The sequence below is a fragment of the Triplophysa rosa genome, linkage group LG24, assembly GCF_024868665.1.
Source record: "Triplophysa rosa linkage group LG24, Trosa_1v2, whole genome shotgun sequence".
Taxonomy (NCBI): Eukaryota; Metazoa; Chordata; class Actinopteri; order Cypriniformes; family Nemacheilidae; genus Triplophysa; species Triplophysa rosa.
In genome coordinates, this window is record NC_079913.1 from 508,391 (window position 1) to 534,589 (window position 26,199).

At 41.0% G+C, this 26,199-nt stretch overlaps 1 protein-coding gene across 9 annotated transcripts; it reads left to right on the forward strand.

Annotated features, from left to right (window-relative positions):
• Nucleotides 1-364: 364 nt before the first annotated feature.
• Nucleotides 365-25,403, forward strand: shank3b (SH3 and multiple ankyrin repeat domains 3b). Of its 9 annotated transcripts, none has more exons than XM_057323542.1 (24): nt 365-645; nt 6,190-6,447; nt 8,995-9,198; nt 9,326-9,397; nt 11,116-11,224; nt 11,958-12,109; nt 12,233-12,400; nt 12,550-12,666; nt 12,971-13,048; nt 13,711-13,777; nt 15,337-15,583; nt 16,057-16,220; nt 16,347-16,460; nt 16,750-16,825; nt 17,478-17,560; nt 17,651-17,775; nt 17,894-18,029; nt 18,126-18,206; nt 18,402-18,422; nt 18,816-18,952; nt 19,370-19,466; nt 19,737-21,606; nt 21,806-21,851; nt 22,505-22,620. In XM_057323542.1, the coding sequence occupies exons 2-23, from the start codon at nt 6,250-6,252 to the stop codon at nt 21,837-21,839; spliced, it is 4,350 nt and encodes a 1,449-aa protein (XP_057179525.1). In that variant the 5' UTR covers nt 365-645; nt 6,190-6,249; the 3' UTR covers nt 21,840-21,851; nt 22,505-22,620. The 9 variants fall into 9 exon arrangements, with proteins under 9 accessions (XP_057179525.1, XP_057179526.1, XP_057179522.1 ...); XM_057323543.1 differs by having other exon boundaries at nt 21,806-21,855; nt 22,505-22,611; XM_057323535.1 differs by having other exon boundaries at nt 366-645; nt 21,806-21,835; nt 22,505-25,403.
• The last annotated feature ends 796 nt before the right edge of the window (nt 25,404-26,199 follow it).

Genomic DNA, 26,199 nt, shown 5'->3' on the forward strand with positions numbered 1-26,199 from the left:
CCGCTGATGTTTACATCTGGCGCGTTGCCATGGCGACCACGAAACCTTTCATTCGCCGCTGCTTTTATAAAAACTTTGTCAGCAAAATTCTGTCATAAAACGAACCAATCAGCCGCGAGCCCACTGCTGGGGACTGGTCTCTCCCCTCCTCCCCCCACCCCAGCGTGCCCATTCACAATCCCCCTCTTTTTCCATCCATCTCTGCTGTAATAGCTGTTATAGAGAGAGTGATGGGAAGAGAAAGAGAGACTGTGAGTGAGATTCAGGCCATGCCCACGCAAAGAAGTGGGAGACTGTACCTCTCTCTCTCTCTCTCTCTCTCTCTCTCTCTCTCACCACACACACACAGTCAGTGTATCATGCTTGCACTGTGTGGGCTGAGCTGAGCATTCCTATCATAGAGTTAGAGTCTCACTGCCTCCGCTCGCTCTCTCTCTCTCTCTCTCTCTCTCCCTCTCTCTCTCTCCTCCTATTTCTCTCTTTCCCTTTCCCTCTATCTCTCCTCTTTTCTCCCTCTCCTCTCTTTCTTACTCACAAACGTCCAAATACACAATTCCACACACTTAAACACTTTCACGAACCAGAGAGACGGATGCTCAAGGAGGAAGTCGAGATGGTGTGGAATGTGTGCCCTGGTTTTATTGGGTAAGTTGAATGATTTCCTTCATATCCTTGGGTTATCCGCGTTTGAATGAATTTGACTTGGCGTTTATTGAAAGATTTGTGTCTGTCTGTCTGTCTGTGTAAGCACACCTCTGTACAGCAGCTCTATGCAGATATTGGTATTGGGTGTTTCGAGAGGAATTATGGAACACTTTCCTAACAGGCGAAACGCGTGTGTGCGCGTTTGCACGAAGATGTGTGAATGAGTGTTGTGTTTACCCTATATATGTCTTCCTCAGGCAAAGACTAATCTGATCAAAGATTTGCCGGATGTTCTCGCTGGTTGAGAGTGAATTTATTTTTGCCGAATAGACGCACATCACCACAGCCCTCTTACCTACTGTACCTGTCGCTCTTTCACATCTTACTGATTTCTGTCGTGACTGAGGCCAATCTATTCATCCCTAACGCCCACTCATTAAACAGACGCGCTCCCCGCATCTTTCTCCCTCGTCTCTTTTTCTCCATCTTCCCACTTCTTTAACATCTGCTTGTCTTCTGCACGCGCGTCGGGAGATGCAGAAGGACGCGCGCTCCAGATTTATGCTTTGGCCCTTTAAACGCAGGCAAAGTTTCCTGGTGAACCATTTTTCTGGTTGCCATAGTGATGGAGCTAGGACTTGGAGAGGTGCAGTGGTACTGGGATGCAGTGACAGCTCTTAGCATGTGAATTCTCACACTGAGATATGGAGATGCACTGAGACTCAGAACAGAGACGGCGATGAGGTGAGGTGAGACACCCACGCGTACGCACATCATTATTGCTCACAGCATTCTTTGGCTGATCATACTGTTCTCGGATCTGTGGACCGCGGTGACAAAAAGCCCAAAGGGAGAGGAAACCATGTGGGAACGAGTATGAGAGAGGGTATGTATGTGCATTTGTGAATGTTGTAGACACGGGGACCATAGTTTCTGTATCCAGAAGTTTAGCCTTGAGTGGTTTAAAGGCATGTCATCGGGAATTGTGGTTTTGTAACTTTGAATGCTTGATACAAGCTCAGATGTCATGACTTGAATGCATTTTAAGTCAAGACTTCAAAACTTTGAGAGACGTAAAGTTAGGATTTATATCAAAGCATTGAGGACTTACAATGGTGTTTTAGGGGTTGGGACATTTAGGAAATAAAGGTGCTTCACGTTAACATCCAAAGAGCCTTTCTGTTTCACAGAAGGTTCTTTGGGGCAAAAAAGGTTCTTCAGATTATAAAAAGGCAAGAAAGAGATGGTTCTTTAGAGAACCTTTGACTAAATGGTTCTTTGTGGAACCCAAAATAGTTCTTCTATGGCATCCCTGTGATTGAACCTTTTAAGCACCTTTATTTGTGAGTGTAGGTAGTTGACCTGAAAATTTGAGCATCTAAAACTACTTCAAAGAACCATTGTACCATTATGTAGTTTTAGGACCTTAAAACGTAATAATTGAGAAACTAAGCTGGATATTTGTCCTGGAAGCTGAAAACTAAGCCAAGAAACCTCAAAGAAATGCTGCATCTAAAAATACACTTTCCCTGCGTATATTGATGTTGAAAAAGAGGTTCATGGACCTTGATGTTTTTGATCAACTAGCTAAATGCATGCATTTGCTGCTTTTGAGAGTGGGTAAGAGTCATTTAAGGATCAGCTGAAGTCTTAAAACTCTAGTCCAGCTGTGATCCACAGATGCATACATCAAGGTGCGTCTTATGTAACCGAGCACCATGATTTGGTGTGATGAAATCAAAAGGAAATGAAATCTATCGAGACTCCTGAAGCAGTCACCTAACCCTTCCGTGCGATTTAAAATATTGATATATTATTCAGCTCAAATCAACTGTAGCTAACCTACTTCCAGTATTAGCGCCGTCGTACATTTCTGTCATTTCGTTATCATCTAGCGCGAGGTGGAAATGGAAATGTTGCCGTTATGTAGCTGCAGATTTGCAGGGAGGTGTGTGGGTGCCACTAGCTTTTATTTCTGTTCCGCACTCATGTGTGCGAGGTGCATTTTTGAATGGTCTGAGGAAAGGACCGAGTTATCAGAGGCGTGCAGCTTTTCCTACACTTCCTGCAAAAACATCCCGAGGAGCCGGGCCCAACATAGCCGGGAAGAGGGCAGGAAGTGGGGCTGAGATCACAGGAAGTGCAAAGCAAAAAGCTTTGAAAACAGGTCTAGTGGAAGTTTTTGATGACTGTAGAAGTGGTTTGAAGAAATGATGGTTGGGATTTGTGTGTGTTGGTAGAAAGGCGTGGGAGTTTTGATGATCCTGTATTTAAAATGCATGGTTTCATATTCTTTTCATTCAGACCCACACCATGTCCTCCATTTAAATATTGTTATTCTGACTGCAACATGCATAGAGACTATTGCCACAGTTGATCCACAACAAATTCTCATTGGCCCTGAAACTGGCAGTATTACGTGGCGCCAGGAGTGACAGAGATGTTTATTACAACCAGAATGATGGATTTAAATGTAGCCTCACCTGAGGTGTTTCGAGAAACGTTGGCGATTGGCTGAGATGATTGAACCCTGTTTGCTTATTGGTCGAGATCAGCGAGGGATGTTTTCGGTTGGTTGAGATGGTCTGGAAACCTTCCTGCTGTAATTTCCTCTTTCCTGCTGGTTTTCCTGCTCGGGAATACTCAGCATCAGGGTTGGGCTTCAAGTGTCCTGAAATCTCAGAGTTCAGAACGAGTGCTGGGACGTTCGAGTCGATACTTCACCAACCTGGAAACACAAAGTACGCTGGGTGGAATATTGGCAGAATACAACTGGAATACAAGATTGAAAGCTTGGAAACTTTGAAGAATACTCCGAGGAGACCAACTTCACGAAAACACCCACGGTCCTTGTTGTATAGGAAAGCTCACATGGGAAGCCCAGGTCAAAGGTGAACTCCTCCTTTTATCCCTGTTCTTAAATGTATTCGACTTATTAATGCTGCTTGATAAGGCAAATCATTATTACTAAAAGGGTTTGTTCAAATATCTCACTGTGTGACTTTGGTGTATAACTTTGTTGAGGGGAAGTGTGTTTTTACTAAGTGATCAGTCTTTCCGGATCAATCATATAGGGATGTAAAAATGCAATTGGCTTAAATTGAAGGAAAAGCCAAAGCGATATCTAGAGAGCAAAGTATAATAGAAACTATTGAACAGCCAAAAGAACAGGTAATCTCCTACCATCACCCTAGAAACCAGCCAGAACACCTTAGCAACAGCATAATAATGCCCTGGCAACCGCAAGACCCCTAGCACTATGGCAGTGATTTTTGTGCTTTGAAATGTTACAAAAATAGTTAGAGCTTACTTATAGTTGCAGGTTTATTTCTTTACTATATATTAATAGATTTGTATTAAGAGTTAAGTTATTGTTAATTGTGATAAACAGGAACACCTTGACAGATCACTATTTGGTATAAATACTATAAGTGTCACAAAGGGAAGTTCTCACAAGGGCTATTTGTCAGTAACTATAATGTTTTGACTATAAAGGCTCAATAACATCAATAGTTTGTGTTCTCTAGCACTGGTTTTGTGGATATTTGTAGATTCAAACATCTAACCCAAAAATACTGTACATTCAACAAGAGTGTACAATGATAGTAAAAATGTAGTTCTTTTTTATTAAATATCAGTTTAGAGCAAATCGTTAAATGTGACGACATGTGCTTTTTAGTTCTACATATAATGTTTATATGCTCTCCTAGTTGTAAGTCGCTTTGGATAAACGTGTCTGCCAAATGAATACATGTAAATGTAAATATAATGCTTCTGAATAAATACTATAATATTTTTGATTCAGTTCTCTAAAATAAAACTTTTGTGTTCATAATAATACATATTTTGCTTGACATTTAGCTAAAAGGGTATCTATAATGACAGACTCCATTGTGACACCATCCCCCATATAGTGTGACACTAACCCAATAGCAAAAGGTCAACATTTGTGTTAAAGAACTTTTTTCTGGGGAATAACAGTAGAATTTTTCTATATTTTTCTATACGGCTTTAAGGTATATACAAAACCTACGTACACTATATTGCCATTAATTAAAAAATAGGAGAACTAGCCCCATTTTTTCCCCTTGGAATATTACAGGCCCAAAGTCTGAAAGTCTTCATCTTGACAAGAACAAAAAAGCCTTTATGCTTAACACGCAAAGTTCGGCTACACGTGTGCACTGACAACAATGTTTTGATGCAATTTGCTCACTTGTTCCCTCACTCTCTTTTCTATTTATAGTAAATACCCTATTGAGAACTATATGGGCAACAGAGATTGAATGTGACAAAACTAGACCATTCCTGTTGTACAAAGAAAAGAAACCCGCTACGTAAGAGCTACTCATCTAACCCAGCCACGTACAGGAGATATTTTACAAATCAATTCTGTGTGACTTTTTCCAAATGTGTTTTCAGTGAATGTTTAAATCGCTTCTCACAGTTACAGTATATCAAAGTCAGCTAGTGATATTTCAGGTCTCGTAATGGAACTATAAATATTCAAGGAATAAATTGCGGTACTCAAAACAATCTCAGGCTCCATTAAACACGAGGACGTCTTTTATAAGAGAGGTGAGTCAATAGGGCCGTCCATCAAGAATGCCTATAACTGTAAGTTGTTCAAACGCTTTGATTTTTCTATGTCTGCCCAACTGGTCTCTGATGGAAAACACCACCTGGGTAATGGAACTTTGAGATCACTCTCTTACTCTTTTTGGGGGTTTTTCCACCTCTTGTTCTCTATGACAATGTCTTATGTAACAGATGACTTCCCTTGAGTCTTCGTGGACAATAGCGCTTTTGCGTGTGATTGCTTTGGAATGAGCGAGTAGGTGGGATCCACATGTGGCCAGCTGTGTTAATAGTATGGTAAAAGGATGTGTGTGTGTGTGTGTTTGCATGATGCGGTAACTTCTAGCACGACGGGGATCGATCAAGGTATTTTAAGGCATTGTTATGTGCACAGTACACAAAATAAATGTTAAAAGTCACGTGTGTGTTGATTACAGAGGGAGGGATGGAGGTGTATATTGTGTGTGTGATTTTGCACAGCCGTCTCTAAAGAGGAAGTGGTAGAGCTATGGTTTAACAGAACAAGCAAAGTGCTGAGTTGCCATGGTAACCTGGGATGCAGGGTTCCCTCAATTTCCATTATTCCCAAGTGGATCTGCTTTACAGTGTCCATGGCAACCACTCACAACCAATGGACTTCCTCTCTCTCTCTTTCTCACACACACGCAAACTCTCTCAACCCATATTTTGTATCTTGATTTGTGGCTTGTGTTAAAATGTCATCTCCATGCTTACGTAAAGACTTCATTAGCTGATGCTCTTTCAATACTACTACTCACGAAAGCGTGTTCTTTAAGGCCGTATAAACACATTTCAAAAGCACTGTACAGTATACGCACATCTTCCTAGGACACAGATGTACCAAATAGCCCATCTCTTATACAGTACAACCCAAACCTGGGAAACAAACCGGGTATAAATGAAGTAAATGAAAAAGCAGGTGTGTCTGTGTGTGTTCTGTTGTAGGGTTGTGAGGCTGACGTGTTGAGCAGAACGCACACACACACACACACACTCTCCCAGAGCATGCCTATCAGTCCACCTGCCGACGGCAAACATGAGGGTCTCGACCGGCCGCGGCAACAACACGCCCCTACCAACGGTAACTACGGAGATGACAGCATTCGGGCCTCTCCTGGGACTAAATCTACCTCCGAACCTATGGAGGATCTCCACGGAAACGCAGTTGTCATCCGCATCGGAATCCCTGATCTGCAGCAAACGGTGAGCCTCTCTCGCTTCGCTCCTCTTTCTCACTCCGTTCTCACACACACACACCCATGTGCATAAGCAGGCATGCTCAGTTTTCTGGGCTTTTCTTTGAAATGGCTGCACTGCAGTGCTGGAGTGGAGAGTGGCAGTGATTGGTAGAATAAAGGTTGTTGATGCCGCGTGGGTGTAAGGGGTGTGTGAGAGACCTACAGCAGGTCTTGTGCATGCGTGCATGTTTCTGTGCAGAACTCTATGGCGATTTATGGTAAAGGATGAAAATTTCACATGTACAGTCTTACATGTACGGTCTAAAAGTCTAAGAGCACATTGAAAAACATTTGAAACAAATGATGTCACTTTTGTTTCGCAAGAAATATGACAGATTCTGCATTATTTCGAAATAACTAGGTCAGTAATAAAATAGGCATTTCTTAAAGAAATGATCAAATCCATATTAATGTAAGTAAATACGAGAGTCTACAATGCTTCTTAATATATTATTTGGGTCATTCCTACCATTCAGTGGCATTTCAAACTTTCCAAAAAAAATGCTTAACTTTCCACGATTGTTTTTACCATGTGACACAGGCCAAATGTCCCCTCTGTTACAGGACGTCTCTTTAGAAGTAATAGTTTATGTAATATTTACATTTCTATAATAAATGTCCTTCACTTTAACTGCATTAAAGATGGGTTAATTATAGAAGACAAGCTTTACGAAATTATTATAATCCCATTTTTAAATAAAATATTCCATATTACGTGTTGGGGACTCAAATGGCACACAACAGAATGACCCATTTACAAAACCAACTTTTCAGTTCAGAAATATCCACATACATACATACCTCACGCCTTCTGACAATTCCAGCATCCACTGCAACATTGTTTTTTTATTGATTTTTTTGGGGTTGTCTAACATTTGTCTTGTGTCCCATCTAACATTTTGTCTTGATCACAGACATCATCCTTTCACCTGTTCTTATTAGACATCTTCTGCATTTTACATCATAAGCACTGGCTGGTTCTTATAGGAAATCATTTGTTCAGCACAATGTGAAAAAAGCACACAATCTTAGAAAAAAGAAAAAGAAAAATGCTGATGCTCAAAAAGGCAGCACAATGAATTAAGAGCTGGGGTGTGTCAACTTTTTTGAATTGGAGGCAAAATGCACTTCTTTTGTCTTCTGGGAAACATGTGCTTATACATGCTTAATGTGAAGGGCAGAACTACATGAAAAAAATATGATCTATAAACAAAATAAAACATCTTTACACATCATCCTGTTTGAACATTTTCACCCTCTTCTCTGAATGCTGCATTGTCTTTGATGGAAACGGATAAAACATTTCAATTTCGTTTTTTCAGAATTGCGAGATTTAAACTCGCAGTTGCAAGTCATGAAATCGGAATTGCATGAAACACTCACAATTGCGAGATCTCGCAATTTTGACATTTGTATAGTAAGTTTATTTTATGCAATTCTGACTTTATAACTTTATAACAATTCAGATGATTTTTCTCAAGCTCGCAATTCTGAGAAAAAAGTCAGTGTTTTTTTCTCTCATTGGACTGACAGATGCAATTGTGAGTGTATATCTCTCACAATTCTAAGAAAATAAATCAGATTTGTGAGTTATAAACTCGCAATTGTGAGAAAAAGTCAGAACTGGGAGATAAAAGAACTCTGAGATAAAAAGTCGCAATTACCTAAACAAATGACTTAAACAAGGGACTCGCAAAACATGAAACCAGTCGTTGATCATTCAGGTAACCACAGACACTAAAGATTCAAGGGTATCTCCGTTTTTTATGTGGCAATTTGTATTAATTGTCTCAAATTGTGGAATGGAGTATATGAAAACTTCTATTGCGTGAAATAGCTTATTCAGGACAGTACTAAATAAAATTAATATGCAATTTCTATGAACCCAGATCCCTCTTATTTTTTTAAACGATTCCAATTTTGCATATTCTGCGAGGGGCATGAAAATGAGCAGAACTGTAGTTTGGGATGCTTTTGCAGAATGTCAGAGAATCACCGATTGCTGTTTACATTCATTGCCCGTTTTATGCTATTGAAATTCCAAGTAATCACTTTGGTAATCTAAAATACTTTTCGGATGTAACTGTAATTTTAAAAGTAACTGTAATGAAATACAGTTACTCAAATTTTGTACTTTAAATACGTAACTAAGTTACATGTATTTGGTTACTCCCCAGCCCTGTAAACAGCACATGCCTTGATCATTTAAATGATCTATGCATGTAAAGTCAAACGTATTGAAGTGTTTCATGGACATGTAATATGATTATATATATATAAAAACACAGCAACAATTCTACATGAACGACTAAAATGACCTGGCCCAATCAGATCCATGGCGCAACGGCTAGTGCATGTACAGTACTCCTCCAAAGGACTCTGATCCCTTTCCTCTTTTTTCACTCTATGATTTCCTGTCAATCTGTAAAATTAAAACAGTAAGAAATATAAATGGGATTAAAAGTACTGTACTGTTATTTTGTACAATTATTTTGTGTGTCTGTCGCTCCAGAAATGCCTGCGATTGGATCTTGAAGCTCCAGTTTGGGTTTGTAAGCAGCGAGTTCTGGTCACTTTGACACAAAGCCTGACCGATGTGCTTAACTATGGCCTCTACCTCCCTGCCTTTAACGGGCGCGCCGGAAAGTTCCTCGATGAGGAGAGATTGCTCAGCGAGTACCCTCTCCCTACGGTCACACCCGTCCCATACCTAGAAGTACGAACACACACATAAACACACTTTTAATTCCCATAATGCTTTGGAGTTCTCAACTAATTATCATTGGATCATGTTTTAAACAAATGTTTTCATCTGTTACTTCAATTTATTTGTGTGCCCTCAGTTCCGGTATAAGAGGCGTGTTTACACTCAGAGCTATGTAGATGACAAGCAACTGGCTAAATTACATACCAAGGTAACATTTAATGTTCATTTGCATTCATTTACACACAGCACCACTGTAAACCTGGACAAGTTGAGTGTACTTAAACATTTTGAGGCAAGTTAAGTAATGTGTATTTGATATTTGAGTAAAGAGAACTTAAAATGTTCAGCTCATCCAACATATAAAAGGGCATTGCACTAAATTCTAAGTAGACTGAACTTCAAATAATTAGTAACATCAACTGCGAAATGTAATAAGTTGACTTTACTTTAAAAAAAATGAGGAAACCGATTACATCAATATTTTTAAGTAAAGTAGTGTTTTAATTTTAAGATCGTAGAACTCAATAATAATTGTTGTCTGAACTTACTGATCAAATATAATTAAGTACTGCTGACTCAAAATCATTACTTAAGTTAACTTATTATAATAGTGTTCACTTTACTAAAGAAATATTAGCAAGTGATTAAACTACCATTATGGTGATGAGCGTTTGCTTTAGTTGGGCTCTTGACTCTTGGCTTCTGTTAAGTAAACGTCTCTGTCAGTGCTTGTGTGTGTTTCAGAAATAACACTTGCACATCGACTAAAAAGAGATCTTTAAAAGGTCAGTTTGGAGTAGATTTCATAATAGGTGTCAATTATTAATAAAGTACAAAAGCTGTTGTAAATAAGAATGAGTAAGAATGAATAAAGAACGTTTTACTGACTCACTTAGACATCAACACTCATCATACAAACCTCAACGATGGTGACAATCATCAAACTAATTCAGCTAAACAGATCAACTGCAATGCATGCTGGGAATCATGAATGAGTTTTGTACTATGATGTTACCCAGCATGCATTGCTGCATGAAGTTTTATTTTGTTGACTGTCACCATTGTTGAGTTTCATACACTGATTCTTCATGTCTAATTGATTTATTAGTTTAAAGGTTTTTAAGCACATTTAATTTGTCTCTGAGGATATGACAGTCATAACACTAATCTGTAATATAAATCAGTTTACAAAGTAATAACACAACACACTCTTTATCAGTGATTCATAACGATCACCAATTGAAATCAGCTACCGGATTTCTTTGCTTTTTACCCCAAACAAACGGGTTTAACTCACCGTTTCAGCGCTTAAAGAGAAGCTAAGCAAGTGTTCTAGTAGTGAAACACATGAGTCAAGAGCCCAACTAAAGCAAACACTGATCACCATAATGGTAGTTTTAAAAATGTATTCAATGGTTGCTTGCTATCTGAGACACTTTAAAGTTTTAAGTAAACGGGACTATATCAGTTTTGAGTACAGTTAACTCATTTTTAATGAGTAGATTGTACTGTTCGTGATTACAGTGTGGGTTGTCGTCACACAGATGATGTGCGTGCCGTGCATGCGATTGAATGCACTAATAAAAGGGTCCAGGTAGTACACATGCAAACATCTTTTAGGCTCAAGAGTCATTCTAAAGCTCGAGCGCTCGAGCGCTACACAAAACGCAACAGCACATTCAGAATTAAACGGCCCGATTCGCTACTGTACCTGTAAGACTTCTACATGTAGAGTAATAAATCTCTCGAACTTCTTTGCATGAGTAATGAGTAACAACACTCCACAAGCCTGCAGATTTCTGAACAACCATTTAATGGTTCAAGTGCACTGGGGAAGAGAATTGCATCATTGCTTTTATTTGAGAAGAGAAAGACTCAACATTGTTGAAGGGTTAGTAATCCGAGACCATGTGCTCTTGCTTACAGGCCAATTTAAAGAAATTTATGGAGTGTGTTCAACAGAGGAGCGTAGAAAAGGTCTGCAGGTTTTTGGAGAAAGGGCTGGACCCCAACTTTCACGATACTGACAGCGGAGGTGAGTTAGGAGTTGACATGTGCATGGAGCCATGGTGCTGATGCAACTTCCCAAAAGTCCCAATGTTTGTTGACCGTTTCAAAGGACGCGCGCGCCTGAGCCCAGTTAACTTCCGGTTTGTGTTTGGCTAGCGTTAACCATTTATATTTCATTTAATTTATGTTAATATTCATTCGTATTATTATTTTACTGTACAATATGATAATTGTATTAAATAAATGATTTGTTGAAGTTTAGCCAAGTAACGCTTCTTCTCGGTTTCTTTTGACTGTTATCAGAAATAATCTACAGGCGCTCTATTGTTTGCGAATGTGTACCGGAAGTTCAGTTGGGGGTCATAAGAGTGCGCATGCGCTGTAACGTGTGTTTATGTTGTTTAGATGAAAGCGTCAATAAAGATTTATAAAGAAAAACCATTGTCCATAGTCCTCAAGAAATGAAAGCCATTCCGTTAATCTTCCATTAATGATTTCGTTCATGATGTCAAACCTAATGTAATGTATTAAAAGAGACATATTTTTTTAAACAACACGACATTGAGTGAACTTTGAAAGGTTACCTATTCCTTTAAAGTTTGACTTGATTAGCATTTAATGAATGCAAATTCGAAGCAATGCTGCTTTGAACTAATCAGGCCAAATCCCCAAAATGAGCACTCGTTTTTCTCATTTGAAGCGTTTTGACATTTGGGTTTCGTAATCATCTCCGTCATGCTGTTGTGTGATGTCTCTAGAATCTCCTCTGACTCTCGTGGCCCAGCTGGACTCATGTGGCGATCTGATCAAGGTGTTGAGGAGCGGAGGGGCTCACCTGGACTTCAGAACCAGAGATGGCCTGACTGCGCTGCACAAAGCGGTCCAAACGCACAACCATGTAGCACTGACTGTGAGTCCCTCCCACACACATTTTCCAAAGAAGGAGTCACGCTTACACAAGTCAGCAACAGCTTGTGGGTCCGTGCGCATATGCCCATCGCATTTTGTGTCCCAATTCTCTCCATATCTGCAGACATTGTTGGATCTGGGGACCTCTCCAGACTATAAAGACAGTCGTGGGCTTACCCCCCTCTATCACAGCGCCATGGTCGGGGGAGATCCGTACTGCTGTGAGCTGCTGCTGTACGATCACGCCCAGCTGGGCTACAGTGATGAGAACGGCTGGCAAGAGATTCATCAAGTAAATCGTCCGTTTCCGCTCAGAATGCACACATTACACCTACGGGAGGGGAAAAAGTTGCATTTTCCAGCGAGACTAAATATATCCTCTTTTATTGTTTGTTACACCTGCAGCAGTGGGTGATCGGAGTGTGTGTTTTTGTACCATAGGCTTGTCGTCATGGAAACGTGCAGCACCTTGAGCACCTGTTATTCTATGGAGCGGAGATGAGCGCTCAGAATGCCTCAGGAAACACAGCGCTTCACCTGTGTGCCCTCTACAACCAGGTACACGTTTTATGCATGAATTAGATGAAAAATGATTTCGTTATTGAGATGTACCTGCACACTCACCGAGACAAACATGTAATACAATACTGTTCTACACACTACTCTGTAAAAACGGTAAGTATACACAGTACAAAGTGTGTAGTGTGCAGTTCGCGCATTTCATCGGCAACACTCTCTAGTCATTAAACTCCGCTGGGCACCAAATCGCATACAAACACATTTGCTGGATTCTATAATTTCCTCTCATTATTTCTCTGTTTCACTCACCCACTTTTTCCTCTGTGCTCTTCCATCTCTGCAGGAAGGCTGTGCTAGAGTTCTCCTATTTCGAGGAGCAAATAAAGAAATCAAGAACTACAACAACCAAACAGCATTTCAGGTACCTATGACCAATCTGAACCAATGTCAAGGCTACAAGTTTATTCTTCAAAAATGACTTGTGCTAGACATAACATAACAGCACTTTTAACTAGGGCTGTCAAACGATTAATCGCGATTAATCGCACCCAGAATAAAAGTGTATATATTAAGAAAATGTTTACCTGTACTTATTTATATAATTTAAATTATATGTAAATGGTTATTCATTTTAATATTTTGTTTTTTCTTAAATAAATGCTGTGTTTTTATTCATACAAAATTAATATGCACAGTACACAGACATACATTATGTAAACCCAAACTTTTATTCTGGAAGCGATTAATCGTGATTAATCGTTTGACAGCCCTACTTTTAACTGATGGACAGAAGGAAATTTACATCTGATAGAGCCTTTTTGCAGTCATCATTTACTTTCACTGTATTAAAAAAATAGGGCTGTTAAATGATTAACCGTGATTAATCGCATGCAGAATAAACGTCTGTGTTTCCATAATATATGTCTGTGGAATGTGCATATTAATTTTGTGCTTATAAACACATACAAGCACATGTGTTTATTTAAGAAAGATATCAAATACGAAAATCAATGTATGTTTATATATAATGTTGATTAAATATAAATAAATCCATGTAAATATTTTCTTAACGATTTTTGTTAGGTTGCCATCATCGCAGGGAACTTCGACCTGGCAGAAATCATCAAGATCCATAAAACCTCAGATGTTGGTGAGTTGGTCATGACCGTGTTTGCCTCGTGATAAGGGGCTCGAGTAAACCAAAACCAACCATCACAATCCTCAATGTCCTACTCAGATAACACTGTAACTCAAGCATTAAGTATCACAAACCAATGTTATTCATAGCAAATTACAAAGGAAAGACAACATAAAAGCGCTTGATCGCACGAAGCAGCCCAAATCTGGCAACTCCATCAAATCGGTGTCAAAACATGATTTCTTTTCGTTTTAGACAGCCACTGCGGTCTGGCTATTGTCTTTATCAGCAGTCTAATTTTGAAATGTGTGATGTAATCTCTGCAGAAGTGTTTGTCATACTAGTTTATGTGGGCTAATCTCTTTTTAATTTGTGTGTGTTTCTCTTTGTAAACCTCAGTCATGCTCTGTGTGATGTCATCTGTGAGTCATCGTCTGTTTGTCATTTTTGTGTAATCTCTCTCCCTCCATGTGTTGCGTGTAACGAAAAATATGTGCTTTTGTCATTTTTAATGATGTATTTGTTTCATTCATTAGTGCTACCCTCATTTTACACCCGTTTTGTCGAATTTTGTTTGTGTAACCCCTTAGGTTATTGCTTTGTATGCCTGCAGGGGATCATATCATGAAAAATCTATTTGTCCTTGATATTTTGAGATAGCAGCTGTTAATACAGTATTAAATCATACTGTATATTTACAAAATGTATTCTATATTCGCATGCGATGTAATGGTTGATATGACCCCGTTAATAAAGTCCAACTTTCTTTTGAATATTTACGTTCATAAACCATGAAAGACTTTAAATACATGACCCCAGTCTCACCATTTAGTACATACAAAAGAATTCTATATGGCAGCTTTACATGCCTAAGCCACACCATATTTTACAGATGAGGTAAGGCTTTGGGTTAAAAGGGATTATACGTCTTTCACTTTCTATCACATTGACACGGGTTCATCTGTTCTGCCAGTCTTTTTCTATATGATAGTCTTGAACCTCATGGAGAGCGTTCTTGATCCATTCGACAGGCAAAAATGGGTTTTCTTCACTGTCTGGCCAACTGATTTCATGAATAACTGAACCAATAGTACCACAATGGTGGTCATTCTATCAGATCATTTCAAATCGTGAGACTCACCGATGCACCACATGGCACGTTTAGGACACAACTCGCATGTCGCTTTTAACTTTGAATGAATATGTGACCTCATACGGCCTGCTTTACTCAACCCACCTTGACTAAGAAGATGAAAAGACAAATGTGTTTCCCTAGCTTCCTTGTTTGTGAGTTGGTGACTTGGTTTATGTAGGTAAATATATTGAAATAAAACAAGTTGTGTTTTATTTTTGGGAGCAGTAAAAGCCACAACAATGCAAATTTACACCCCAATTACTTTCCTTTTCCATGATTGGTGTGTATGCTTTAAATTCCTTATTTGCGTGTCTAATATCTTCTCAAATCTGGCATGGTTTTATATTATAACTGTGGTGAAATAAGCTCACAACAAAATAGCAAAATACAGTAAATGTGAGTAAGCCCTGTGTGTAAAACTGTCTTTCTACAACAGTGCCTTTCAGGGAGACCCCCTCGTACTCGTCTCGGCGTCGTGCGGTCTGCATATCCCCACGTCGCTCTCTGATGCGATCGGCCAGCGATAACGCTCTGGATGAGAGTCTGCCCGCCCCGTCTCCGGCCCCCTCGCTTCGCAGTCTGCCTCCACTAGAGCCTGATGACAACGTGCCCACCCAGCGCAGCCCCCAAGCTGCTCACACACACACGCGGAGCCTCAGGAGACACACACGCGGGCATCTGAGGTGTGGAGGACAGTTCACCCATAAATACAAATTGTATCATCATATGAATGTAGCTTCAGACCCATATGATTTGTATTCTGTGAAACACAAAAGAACACGCTTTTTCTATAAAATGAAAGTGAACGGTGAGCACAGGCGGTGAAAATTTAAAAATGTTGAATCAGTAGCATTAAATCGGTCTAGATGAAGTGTTTTGAAGCCATGCATTAGTGGAGCCCCTTAGCAACCATACACCCTGACAACCACCCCCAACATTTCCAACAGTTTCACACAGACAAGTGCATCTCAGATTTGTTTAGGAAAATCCCTTTTTAATCTTATTTTGATCTTATAAATGACGTTATTGGTCCAGAATCTACACACTAACAAACTGGCATTCATATAACATGTGATGCGTTTAAATACCTGGAAGAATAGTTGCCGTTGACTCCAGAGCTGGTTGTCGTTCACTTTTGCACGCTGGCGTACTGCAGCCCTGGCAGTCCTGTACAAAGAGAGCCGAGTCCTCCTGCTGTGTCTCGAGGTCCAAAGCGACGACTCTACAGCGCAGTGCCCGGCCGCACCTTCATCGCCGTCAGCTCCCACACCCCACAGGGCGAGGGTGAGATCACGCTGAACCGCGGAGAGAGGGTCAAAGGTCAGTTGGTCATCTCACTATACAATATAGACCGAATGCATTTTCTGTTAGAAAGTTATTTTTTTGATGACAAATGCTGCGCAGATGAGTGATGTCTTCGATTGATTGAAATGGCATCTCTTTTAGTGCTAAGCATAGGTGAGGGAGGATTCTGGGAAGGTTCAGTTAAAGGACGGACCGGCTGGTTTCCTGCTCACTGTGTAGAGGAGGTCCAGATGAGACAGTATGACCCACGACTTGGTTAGTACACAAACCACATTCAAGAATATACACAAGGTACTACGTCAAGTTCTATGCAATGTAACACCAGACGTTTGTCAAGGACATTTGGTGCATTTGATAAAACAAGTGCGGTGTTACACACTCATAGATAGCACGGTTAATATATTTGTGCCCGGCCCGCCCACGCCATCTAAATCCCACCCTTTAAATGAAGGTGCGGTCACGTTGCTGCGTCGCGCATCATTTTTGGTGAGAAAAATGGCATCAAGTTCAATTGTACTGATGTAGTCATGTATCTGTTTCTCAGAGACGAGAGAAGATCGCACCAAGAGACTTTTTAGGCACTACACTGTTGGCTCCTATGACAATTATACCTCCTACAGGTACACACTTCCTCTCCATCCTTCCCTTCATTGTGTTTCAATCTCGCTCTCATCCTGATGAAATCAATGAGGTTCAGTGGTCTTTTTGATATTTTAAATCCAGTTTTTACAGATATCTTCATTTGTGGGAGTACAAAATAACTAATAATCAAAAATGATACTACACATGTTAATAATACGGTCATTTAAAACATGACGGTTCAAAATTGGTTTTGCACTGTGGGATAAGGTAAACTGCTCAATATTTACGCTTATAAAAAGCTATGTAAGAGTGCATTATTGGCTTACTCATCTGTTATTTGGCAGGTGTGGACACACGCATATAAGCAATTTGCACTTCATTTCATTACTAAAGAAACACTAAAATGAGTTTCTATGACCTATAGTCATTTCGCAATGTCTTGCTAAAATAGCTTATCCAGTCAGAACGGAGTCTGAACTTTGTTTCATAATGTACCTTTGGCGTGGAAATTTGCTTAGAATGCAGAGTATACGTACTGAAATAATATTAGCATGGAGAAATAGCATTTGGTTCGGTTTCCTTCTCAATATAATTGGAGGCAATGTGTGGGATTGTGCGTGAGGGACTCTGGAAAGACAGAGAATTCTGGCAATGCAGCACATTTAACAATTGATTTCTGTATATTCGCAGCGATTATGTTATAGAAGAAAAAAGTGCAACACTGCAGAAAAGAGACAGCGAAGGATTTGGCTTCGTGCTTCGGGGAGCTAAAGGTCTGAAACCCAAACACTAACAGGTGAAGTCACAGACATGCAAATAAATTCACACAGAGATGCGCTAATAAGAGGCGTGTGTATTACCAGCCGAGACGCCCATAGAGGAGTTCACGCCAACGCCTGCCTTTCCTGCCCTGCAATATCTGGAATCAGTGGACCTCGAGGGGGTGGCATGGAGGGCAGGATTAAGGACGGGGGATTTCCTCATAGAGGTAGAGAATATTTGATTGCATCACTTATAATGAACTCAAACACTGCATGCACTGAAGGGTCTGTGTGAAACGCATGCTAAAATATGATTCCTTTCGGTCTGTCTCGATCATCCGTCAGGTGAATGGGGTGAGTGTTGTAAAGGTGGGCCACAGGCAGGTGGTATCTCTGATTCGGCAGGGTGGGAGTCGCCTCGTAATGAAGGTGGTGTCCGTCACACGCAAACCTGATACGGGGGATGTGGTCCGCAAGAAAGGTTCGTATCCTAAGCCTGTTTCATACATTTTGATTTTCAAGGACGTCATTGAATTCGATTTAAACAAACGGTCTTTCCCTGCTGATGATTACTTAGCCCCCCCACCTCCTAAAAGGGACCCAAGCACCAGCCTGACCCTACGCTCCAAAAGCATGACCGCAGAACTGGAGGAGCTGGGTAAGCCAATACTGACATATGCAAACATGCAACATGGATGCACACTCCTTGCGTTTGGAGATGTTTGGATACTTGAGATGAATTCAAATAATACACTAGGCCCTATCTCATTGTTTTATTCATTGCAATGATCAAATGTACAAATCTTTGAGCTAAATCAGGAACTGTAGATTCTCCTTGCTTCTTGTTCACAAGCGTCGAGGAGAAGGAGGGGAGGTAAGATATGACATCATAATTGTGAGACTAGCTCCATGTTTCTATGCGCTGATAGCATGGAATGTCAATGTTATCTAAACGTTTTTTATCTTGTTTCATTGCTTGGAAACAAGCTGTGTAAAAAGATTGTGTTTTTTCTTAAACATTTTCTTTAAATGTACTGTATACCTTTTGTGGCCTGTAGACGAACTAGATTTGCTGTTGTATTTGTGTGTTTGGTGATGTAGCCTATTTGTTCTTTACTACAGACTTTCATACTCATGTACTTTTATTTTCTAGTGCACTTGGTGTTTTTGTCTTCTCTGATTTAAAAGCTATTGATATAACAGAACCCCGCTCAGGGATGGATGTGTATTAAGTGTTTGTGGGTTGCGACCTGTGTATCCCTCACAGAGAAGTTGGATGAGATGTTGAGTTCGCCAAAAGAACCTGTTGTAGTGATGAGGCCACGCCCCCCAGATGGAGACTGCAGAGCGGCCACTGTGAAACCGAGACCGACGAGTCGACGCATCACACAGGCTGAGATCAGTGTGAGTCTTATACACATAAACATAAAACGCTCTGTGCAGTTATTTTTGCATTCAACAAAAGTTGATCATTTTTGATGTAAAAGGCGTTATTACATAAAATAACATCCGTTATGCTATATATAGCAGGTATATTATGACATAATATGCATTGTGTGCAACAGATGGTGCACATCTCCATTGTAGTACAGTAGCCAAAGTGTGTCAGTAAAGATACTCACGCCAGTAAATTTGGCAGCTGATCGGCTTCTGTTTGTAATCCGTATTGTCTTGGGATAAATAAAAATGTTGGATCTGGTGGTCTAGACAAAAGATGGTGACACGAGTGGCATTGATCCTGCAACATTGCATTTTCTGTGTATTTCAAGCAAAGCTGAATCTGAATTCTGTCCATTGTTTGTTTTTATTTTTGATGTATAGTCCTTGTTAGAGAGACAGGGTTTGCCAGGAGTGTCCTTGGGTGTGGACAGAAGTCACATGCAGCTTCCTCGAGGGATGTCCAGAACCAAGTCATTTGGTAAAGTTGAGCGCCGCGTGGCACACACACATTTACTCTGCAGGGAAACTCGTTTTTCTTTAGTTTACTACAAAGATAATTTGGAGGTTGTCTTTAAAAGTAAAACTACCTGGTAAGACTCTCCACATCAAATCTCCCTCCTTCAGATTAGTGTGAATAAGCTGTAAAAGACAGCAAAAAACTTCCTTTAGCAGCTGAGTTGTTGTCAAAAAAATTCTTCTTCTAAGCATACTAGTAGTAGTTTTTAACTTCATACGCATTGCTTTGTAGGTGTTCCTGAAGATGAAAGAATTTCTGCCCTGATTGGAGAGCATCGCTTCCCCCGAAGCTCCTCAATGACAGACAGCTTTAGACAAGACAGTATTCCACCGCCTCCGCAGACAGCTCCTCCACCACCTCCGACTCCCTACTTCCTTGATTCAGGGCCACCTCCTTCGTTTCTTCCACCTCCGCCCCCCTCTCGCGCTGCCAACCAGAGCCGATCTAGCTTTCGCCCGGGGGTGGAGCCTAAGCTCCACGGCCCAGTCACGACTGATCGCCAACGAAAAACCCGCTCCATGATCATTCTTCAGGACACCGCCCACTTGCCAGTGGAGCCTGCCCCTATAGCAAGACCGCAAACGCCTACCTCTGGAGCTGTTCCTCCTGAACGTGGCCGTAGGCGCGGGCCAGCTGTCGAGAACCCATATGCTAACGTAGGTCGCCTTAGTGCCGTCTACACTCCAACCAAGCCTCAACGTAGGAAGAGCCCTCTAGTCAAGCAAGGACAAGTTGAGGAAAGTGCTCAGACAAGCAGAGACCCCTCTCCTTTGGGAGGGTTACGGATACCCCACAGCAGCAGGGCAGAGCAGTTCCAACAGCAGGTTCTCTCAGAGCGAGCCAGGATCACACCCCCTGGGGCTCGACGCAGGCCTAGCGTTTTCCTGTCTGTGGAAGGGGGCGCAACAGAACCACAGACAACCCCGTTACTGTCTCAGTCTCACTCAGTGGACGAATTGGCTGAGTTGCCTCCACCCGCACCTATGCTCTCCCCTGGCCCACCACCAGGGGGAACCACTTTTATACATCCTCTAACAGGTCGACCACTGGATCCCTCCTCACCATTAGCGCTTGCACTGGCCGCACGAGAACGGGCTCTTAGTGGCCGGACTACACCCACTCCTACACCGTCACCCACACCTTCTCCCACTCAAGGCAGAGCAGTGGAGAGGCCAGAGACAGAGGGAGGAGCAACACCTCCTGCTCCTCTTGAGGCTCCTCCTTCAAATTCATGGCGAGATGAACCTGTCAGTATCACAGAGTCGACTAGCCAAGTGACTAGCGGTAGCCCGGGGTCTGGACGAAGCCTAGAAGAGTCATTAGCGGCACCGAGCGTTCAAGGCGTCCAAACTACATTAATGGATACAGAGCATAGCCAACCAGCAGTCCCACCCCCCATGCCCTCCCCTGCCCCCACCCTCTCGAATCTAACCACACGAAGTCTGACTATGAGCTCGGAGGAGGATGCAGAGCCCTACACAGTGACTCTGCCCCCTGCTCTGCTCTCTTCAAGCGACGAGGAAACAAGAGAGGAGCTTCGAAAGATAGGCCTCGTGCCACCCCCTCAACCCTTCTCGAATGGCCTTCTAATTAAAGAAACACCCAAAGCCACCCTAAGCATTTCACCTACTGGATCACGACCATCTATTGCCAAGACTTCCTCTGGTAAAGCAAGTGATTCAACAGCGGACTCTGGGGTTGAAGACCCTCATATGGAGACCACCAGTACTGTTTCCACAGTCTCCAGCATGTCCACCTTGTCTTCAGAGAGCACAGATTCCGCTCATGCAAGCAAACCACGTTGTGGGGTGGGGCGTGGTCGCCCCGCCCATCTCAGGGACCCACTGCTTAAACAGTCATCAGACAGCGAGCTGCTTCCACACCCACCCAGCACAGGCCCCACCCGTCCACGCTACCTATTCCAAAGACGCTCCAAACTCTGGGGGGAGGAGCCCCGGACCCAGGTGGGTGGGGCTGATGAAAGTCGGCCTGCTGCTATGGGGGCAGAGTTACTAAGTAAAGACACTCATTCACTGGGGGAGGAGCCACCAATGGGAGCACCTCTTGACCCTGGCAGGAGGTCACCTGTGGGAGGAGCCAGGTAAGAAAGATCTTTCACGAATAATGAGTGGACATAAAGCACAAAAAAAATCTTATTTGCACACCTGCATGAACCACAGCCAAACTCTCAATGTCTTTTAGCAATACAGCCACTTGACTTGACACCCTCAGTCACACACCTGGTTAAACTGCCTTTCCATAACACACCTGTGTGTGTGTGTGTCTGTATGTCCTTGCAGATGTGAGGAGAATGGAGGAGAGAGTAAATCGTAGGTTTTTAGCTCTGTGGGTAAAAACAACTCCTTATCTAACTAACTTTCACTAAAACCCCTGTCTGCAGCTTTTAATCCAGCTGCAAATTACATGGTGGGCTTGTCTTCGGGGCTTATTATAGTTCAATGTGCAGTAACAGATTCTAACAGCTTTTTGTATTTGAGCAAAGAAACTGGAATTTTCAGTGTATCCTTTTTGAATATCTATAGAAGAAATTTCAAATAAAGGCAAATTCATGCAGTCTTTATTACATGCATATATTCAGTTTTCCATAGGAACCATACCTTAAACCTAGATTACGTTTATATTACTGCATGCGTTGTGGTAAGTTTATTGCAGCAGATTTTGGGTATTTTCAAAATACATACCGAGTACCAGCTGTGAAAATACTGTGATGAACTGAAGTTCCAACTCTTTAAAACAAAACCTGTACTCCTCTGAGGACTCCAGTTTTATATGAACTGCTCTGTCACTTTATTGCATTAAATTCTTACTGCATGCTCTGCACCATTTCAGTTAACAAACCCAATGGTTACTGCATTGGATTGGCTTTCACTCTCACATCAGTTTCCCAAAAGTACTGTTTTAGAGATTGTTTTTAATTTCCTCCCTTTACACCTACAGCTCTCTTATTTTCCGGTCTATATCTTTTCACTCTCTTATAGACTATTTAGCAGTTTAGGTGAGCTTCACACCATTTCCCAGAGGAGTTACGGCACCACCTTCACCATCCGGCCTGGTAGCCGATACCCTGTGACCCGTAGGACTCCCAGCCCTGGAGCCACCCCTGAACGGAGTGAACCGCTGGGCCCCGTACGTACTTTCGGTCCCCATCACCACCATCACACCATCCTCAAGTCCTCTAGCCTGAGTTTACCCCAGGAGCCCAAGGAGGTGCGTTTCGTCATGAGGAGCGCCAGCGCCCGAGCCCGCAGCCGATCTCCATCACCTTCCCCATGCGCTTCCCCTTGCCCCTCACCGGTTCTTGGAGGCCCACTTCTTGCCCTGCGACCATTCAGACAGCGCCCCCTAGCACTTTGGAGTAAGTATGACGTGGGAGAATGGCTAGAGAGTGTAGGACTAGGGGAACACCGCGCCCGGTTTTTGGAGCATGAGATTGAAGGCGCGCACCTGCCTGCCCTCACCAAGGACGATCTGGCAGAGTTAGGAGTGACTCGAGTGGGACACAGAATGAACATTGAACGTGCGCTAAAGCAGCTGCTAGATAGTTGAGGAGAACAAAAATACAGGAAATAGTTCCCATTACTAAATCTTTTAAATTGTTACAAAGAAACTTAAGACGAGTTCTCCACAGATTAAGACCTAACACACTTATTTCTGACCCCACTCTTTTAGTACTCACACAACATATTAGCCATGCACCCTTGATTTTACACATCTTCACATTCATCACTTCCATCTACTAGGAGTAAAACTGAACTGCCGGAAAGGAGCATGGGCCCATTGCGCAATATCGATCAAATTTACTGGCCATGTTTTTTGTTAAGTAGGTTTCCTGCACAATAACACATGAAATTGCCAGCAAGCAGCCATTTCTTTCATGCGCCTTTTTTTTACAATTAAACTACAACAGCAGGCGTGGGACAACACAACAGCCGGATATCACATTGTAAGAAGAAGTATAAGGATATCTTCACACGCTTCCATGAGAGAGACATCTAAAAATCAGTGTCCACTTGGAATCAAAAGGGGAAAAAATGGAAAGCTGGTTCTGTAAACGATGCCGATGCTTCCAAGTGCCCATTATTTACAGTATGTCCATCAACCATCTCGCAACTGGAAAGTAGATAGCCATGTTAATGATGATAAGATGTATCGCTGCGACTGGACTTGGCATGTGAATACAACATGTCCAAATAAGAAAGGATCTGACAATCTGCCCTAAACCAGGAGAAGAAAAAACTTCTCCCAATACAATACAAGTGTGGCCTTGAGGTAATACTGCCGCCATCGAAAATTTGTTAAAGATAGATATTTTCAGTCACTACATTCAATTTTATATGTATATGATATATATGGAGTTATATATTCAAAAAGGAGAATGTATGAGGTGAGATATACTTGTCTTATACTTGTCCTGTGAGTGTGTCATATTTGGTCTCTTTATATTTGTTATTTGATTTGTCAATTATAAAGTGATACCCTGACATTAATACAGTAAACCCCCCATCCCCGTCCCCGTCCCCCGTCCGTAGTACAACAAGTGATTTGTGAAATGATTAGCTCAGTTTTTTAGTCGGTTATTTAAGAACTTTATTTCAAACAGAGCTTTGACTTACGTCTATTATAAATCAATTCTCCTTAAGACTTTATGTAGAATGTAATTTCGTTGAAAAACAGGATTTGAAATACTATGGGTTGTTGGTATACATGTATTTGTTACCTTTTGTATGTGATAATTACGCGTCAGTCTATTTGATCAATTTGTGAATTTACCAAGACTATGTTTCTTTGCCATGATCTATTTGGTTATGTATTGTGCGATTGCGCATTTGGAATTGAATGCTTATCGAGGCTTTTCGTTTAGAACAATATTAGCTAAATATATGCTACCTAAGGGCTTTAACAAAGACAGCATTAAGCGTTTACAATTGTTTCTAAATCTCTTTGGCAAAATTGCCTAATCCTCAACCATTAGTAAAATCACACTTAAGTAACTTCATGACACATTAACATATCAAAGGTATTGCTCGTGACTTTCCCCAAAATCTTGCTAACATTTGTTTGAATTATGTATACAAATTCGGCCGAATCATCTGAACTGTGAATATTTCACTCTATTTTTCAATTCTCTTGCTTTAAAATCCTTCAGATTGTCTGATAATCCAACACTGAGATTATATGCATCACTATAAAAATGATTTTGACTTGTATGTTTTGTTCGGTAGGCTCTGCCAACAGAGGAAAATCCTTGCACACGTGTCTCCTCCAGTTGATCAATTTGCACAAAGATGTGGGTGCTACTGTTTATAAGCCATGTGCATAAAATATTACTGTACTTCCCTCATCTGCCTCTCAGCTCGTCCCTCTTCAGTCCAACTTTCTCTCATCCACACTAGTACATGATTAAATACTGGTGTATGAGGCATCTTTGTTCTTGAGTTCACTACTTTAAGAAGCTCTCTTATGTTGTTGACTTCTTTTGTATTGTTTGTTGGATGAAGTGATTTGAAGATTGAGTTTTGGACATGTTTGCTTTAAAATGAGAAATATGTTCACAAAAATATCATTTGATTTGTCTGTTATTAAAGATAATCTCGCAGGCTGTGGAGATTAATCATAATATATCATCATTTGGAGAAAAACAATCGGTTCGGGTTTATTCATCTATCTTTCAGGATGGCTATAGAATTTTAAAACGAATACAAACATGTTGCTGATGGCTTTTCTGTGTGTTTTTGTGGATTGTTGGTGTGAATCCATCAAAAGGGAGTTTTACAGTAACATGTTTTGAACGTGTCTTTATTTCTGAAAATGAACATTGAAATGTTGTTCTACAATACACATCAAAGGATTGTGACAAAATTCCTAATTGGAAAAATACATTTCTGTCACACCAGGGAAATAAACATGTCACGTTTTAAAATAAAAGGGTTTTACTAGATTATATGCACTCTTTTGGTTCCAAAAAACCTGTACCATTTGAAGAACTTACTCACAAAAGGTTCTTTTGAGAAGAAATGGTTCTTTGGGGAACTAAAAACAGTTTGTATTAAATTTTGTTTGGAAACAAATGTACTCAAATATTTATATTTAAACTATAGGCTTTTTATTAACCTTTCAGCAATCATTTAAACCGTAAAATGATTATAATACAATATGTAGAGCGTCAAACATCAGAATAAGTCACATTCTAAACTATCAAAAAAAAAATGTATGAATTGTATCAATCAACACACATGACACCTGTCCAGATCTGACGTATATGAAAAAATACCCTAGTTCTGAGAAAACAGTTGAACTATTTGGTTCAACGGGGATTAATTAAATAGACTTTTGGTATTTTCAGGGTTTTAATGTGCAGCCAAGCTACTTACAAAATATGATATTGAAACCTTTGCCTGTAGAATAGATTAGCAAAAATGTTTGTTTGAAACAGCTTGAAGCCAACATAGACATACTGCCAGAGAGCTGAACTTTTGACTCAAAACCTTTGGCTACGGACATATAACCCTTGTGACAACTTTCCCATGTGACAACTAGCCCCGGTCTCCTTGATGCTTAACGTCAACACAGTACATTCCTATTCATTAAGGCTATTATAATGTTTTAATTCTTTACCATTCATTGTTTCGTTATGTAATTATTGCTATATGAAATGACTACTGGGATTAATTCA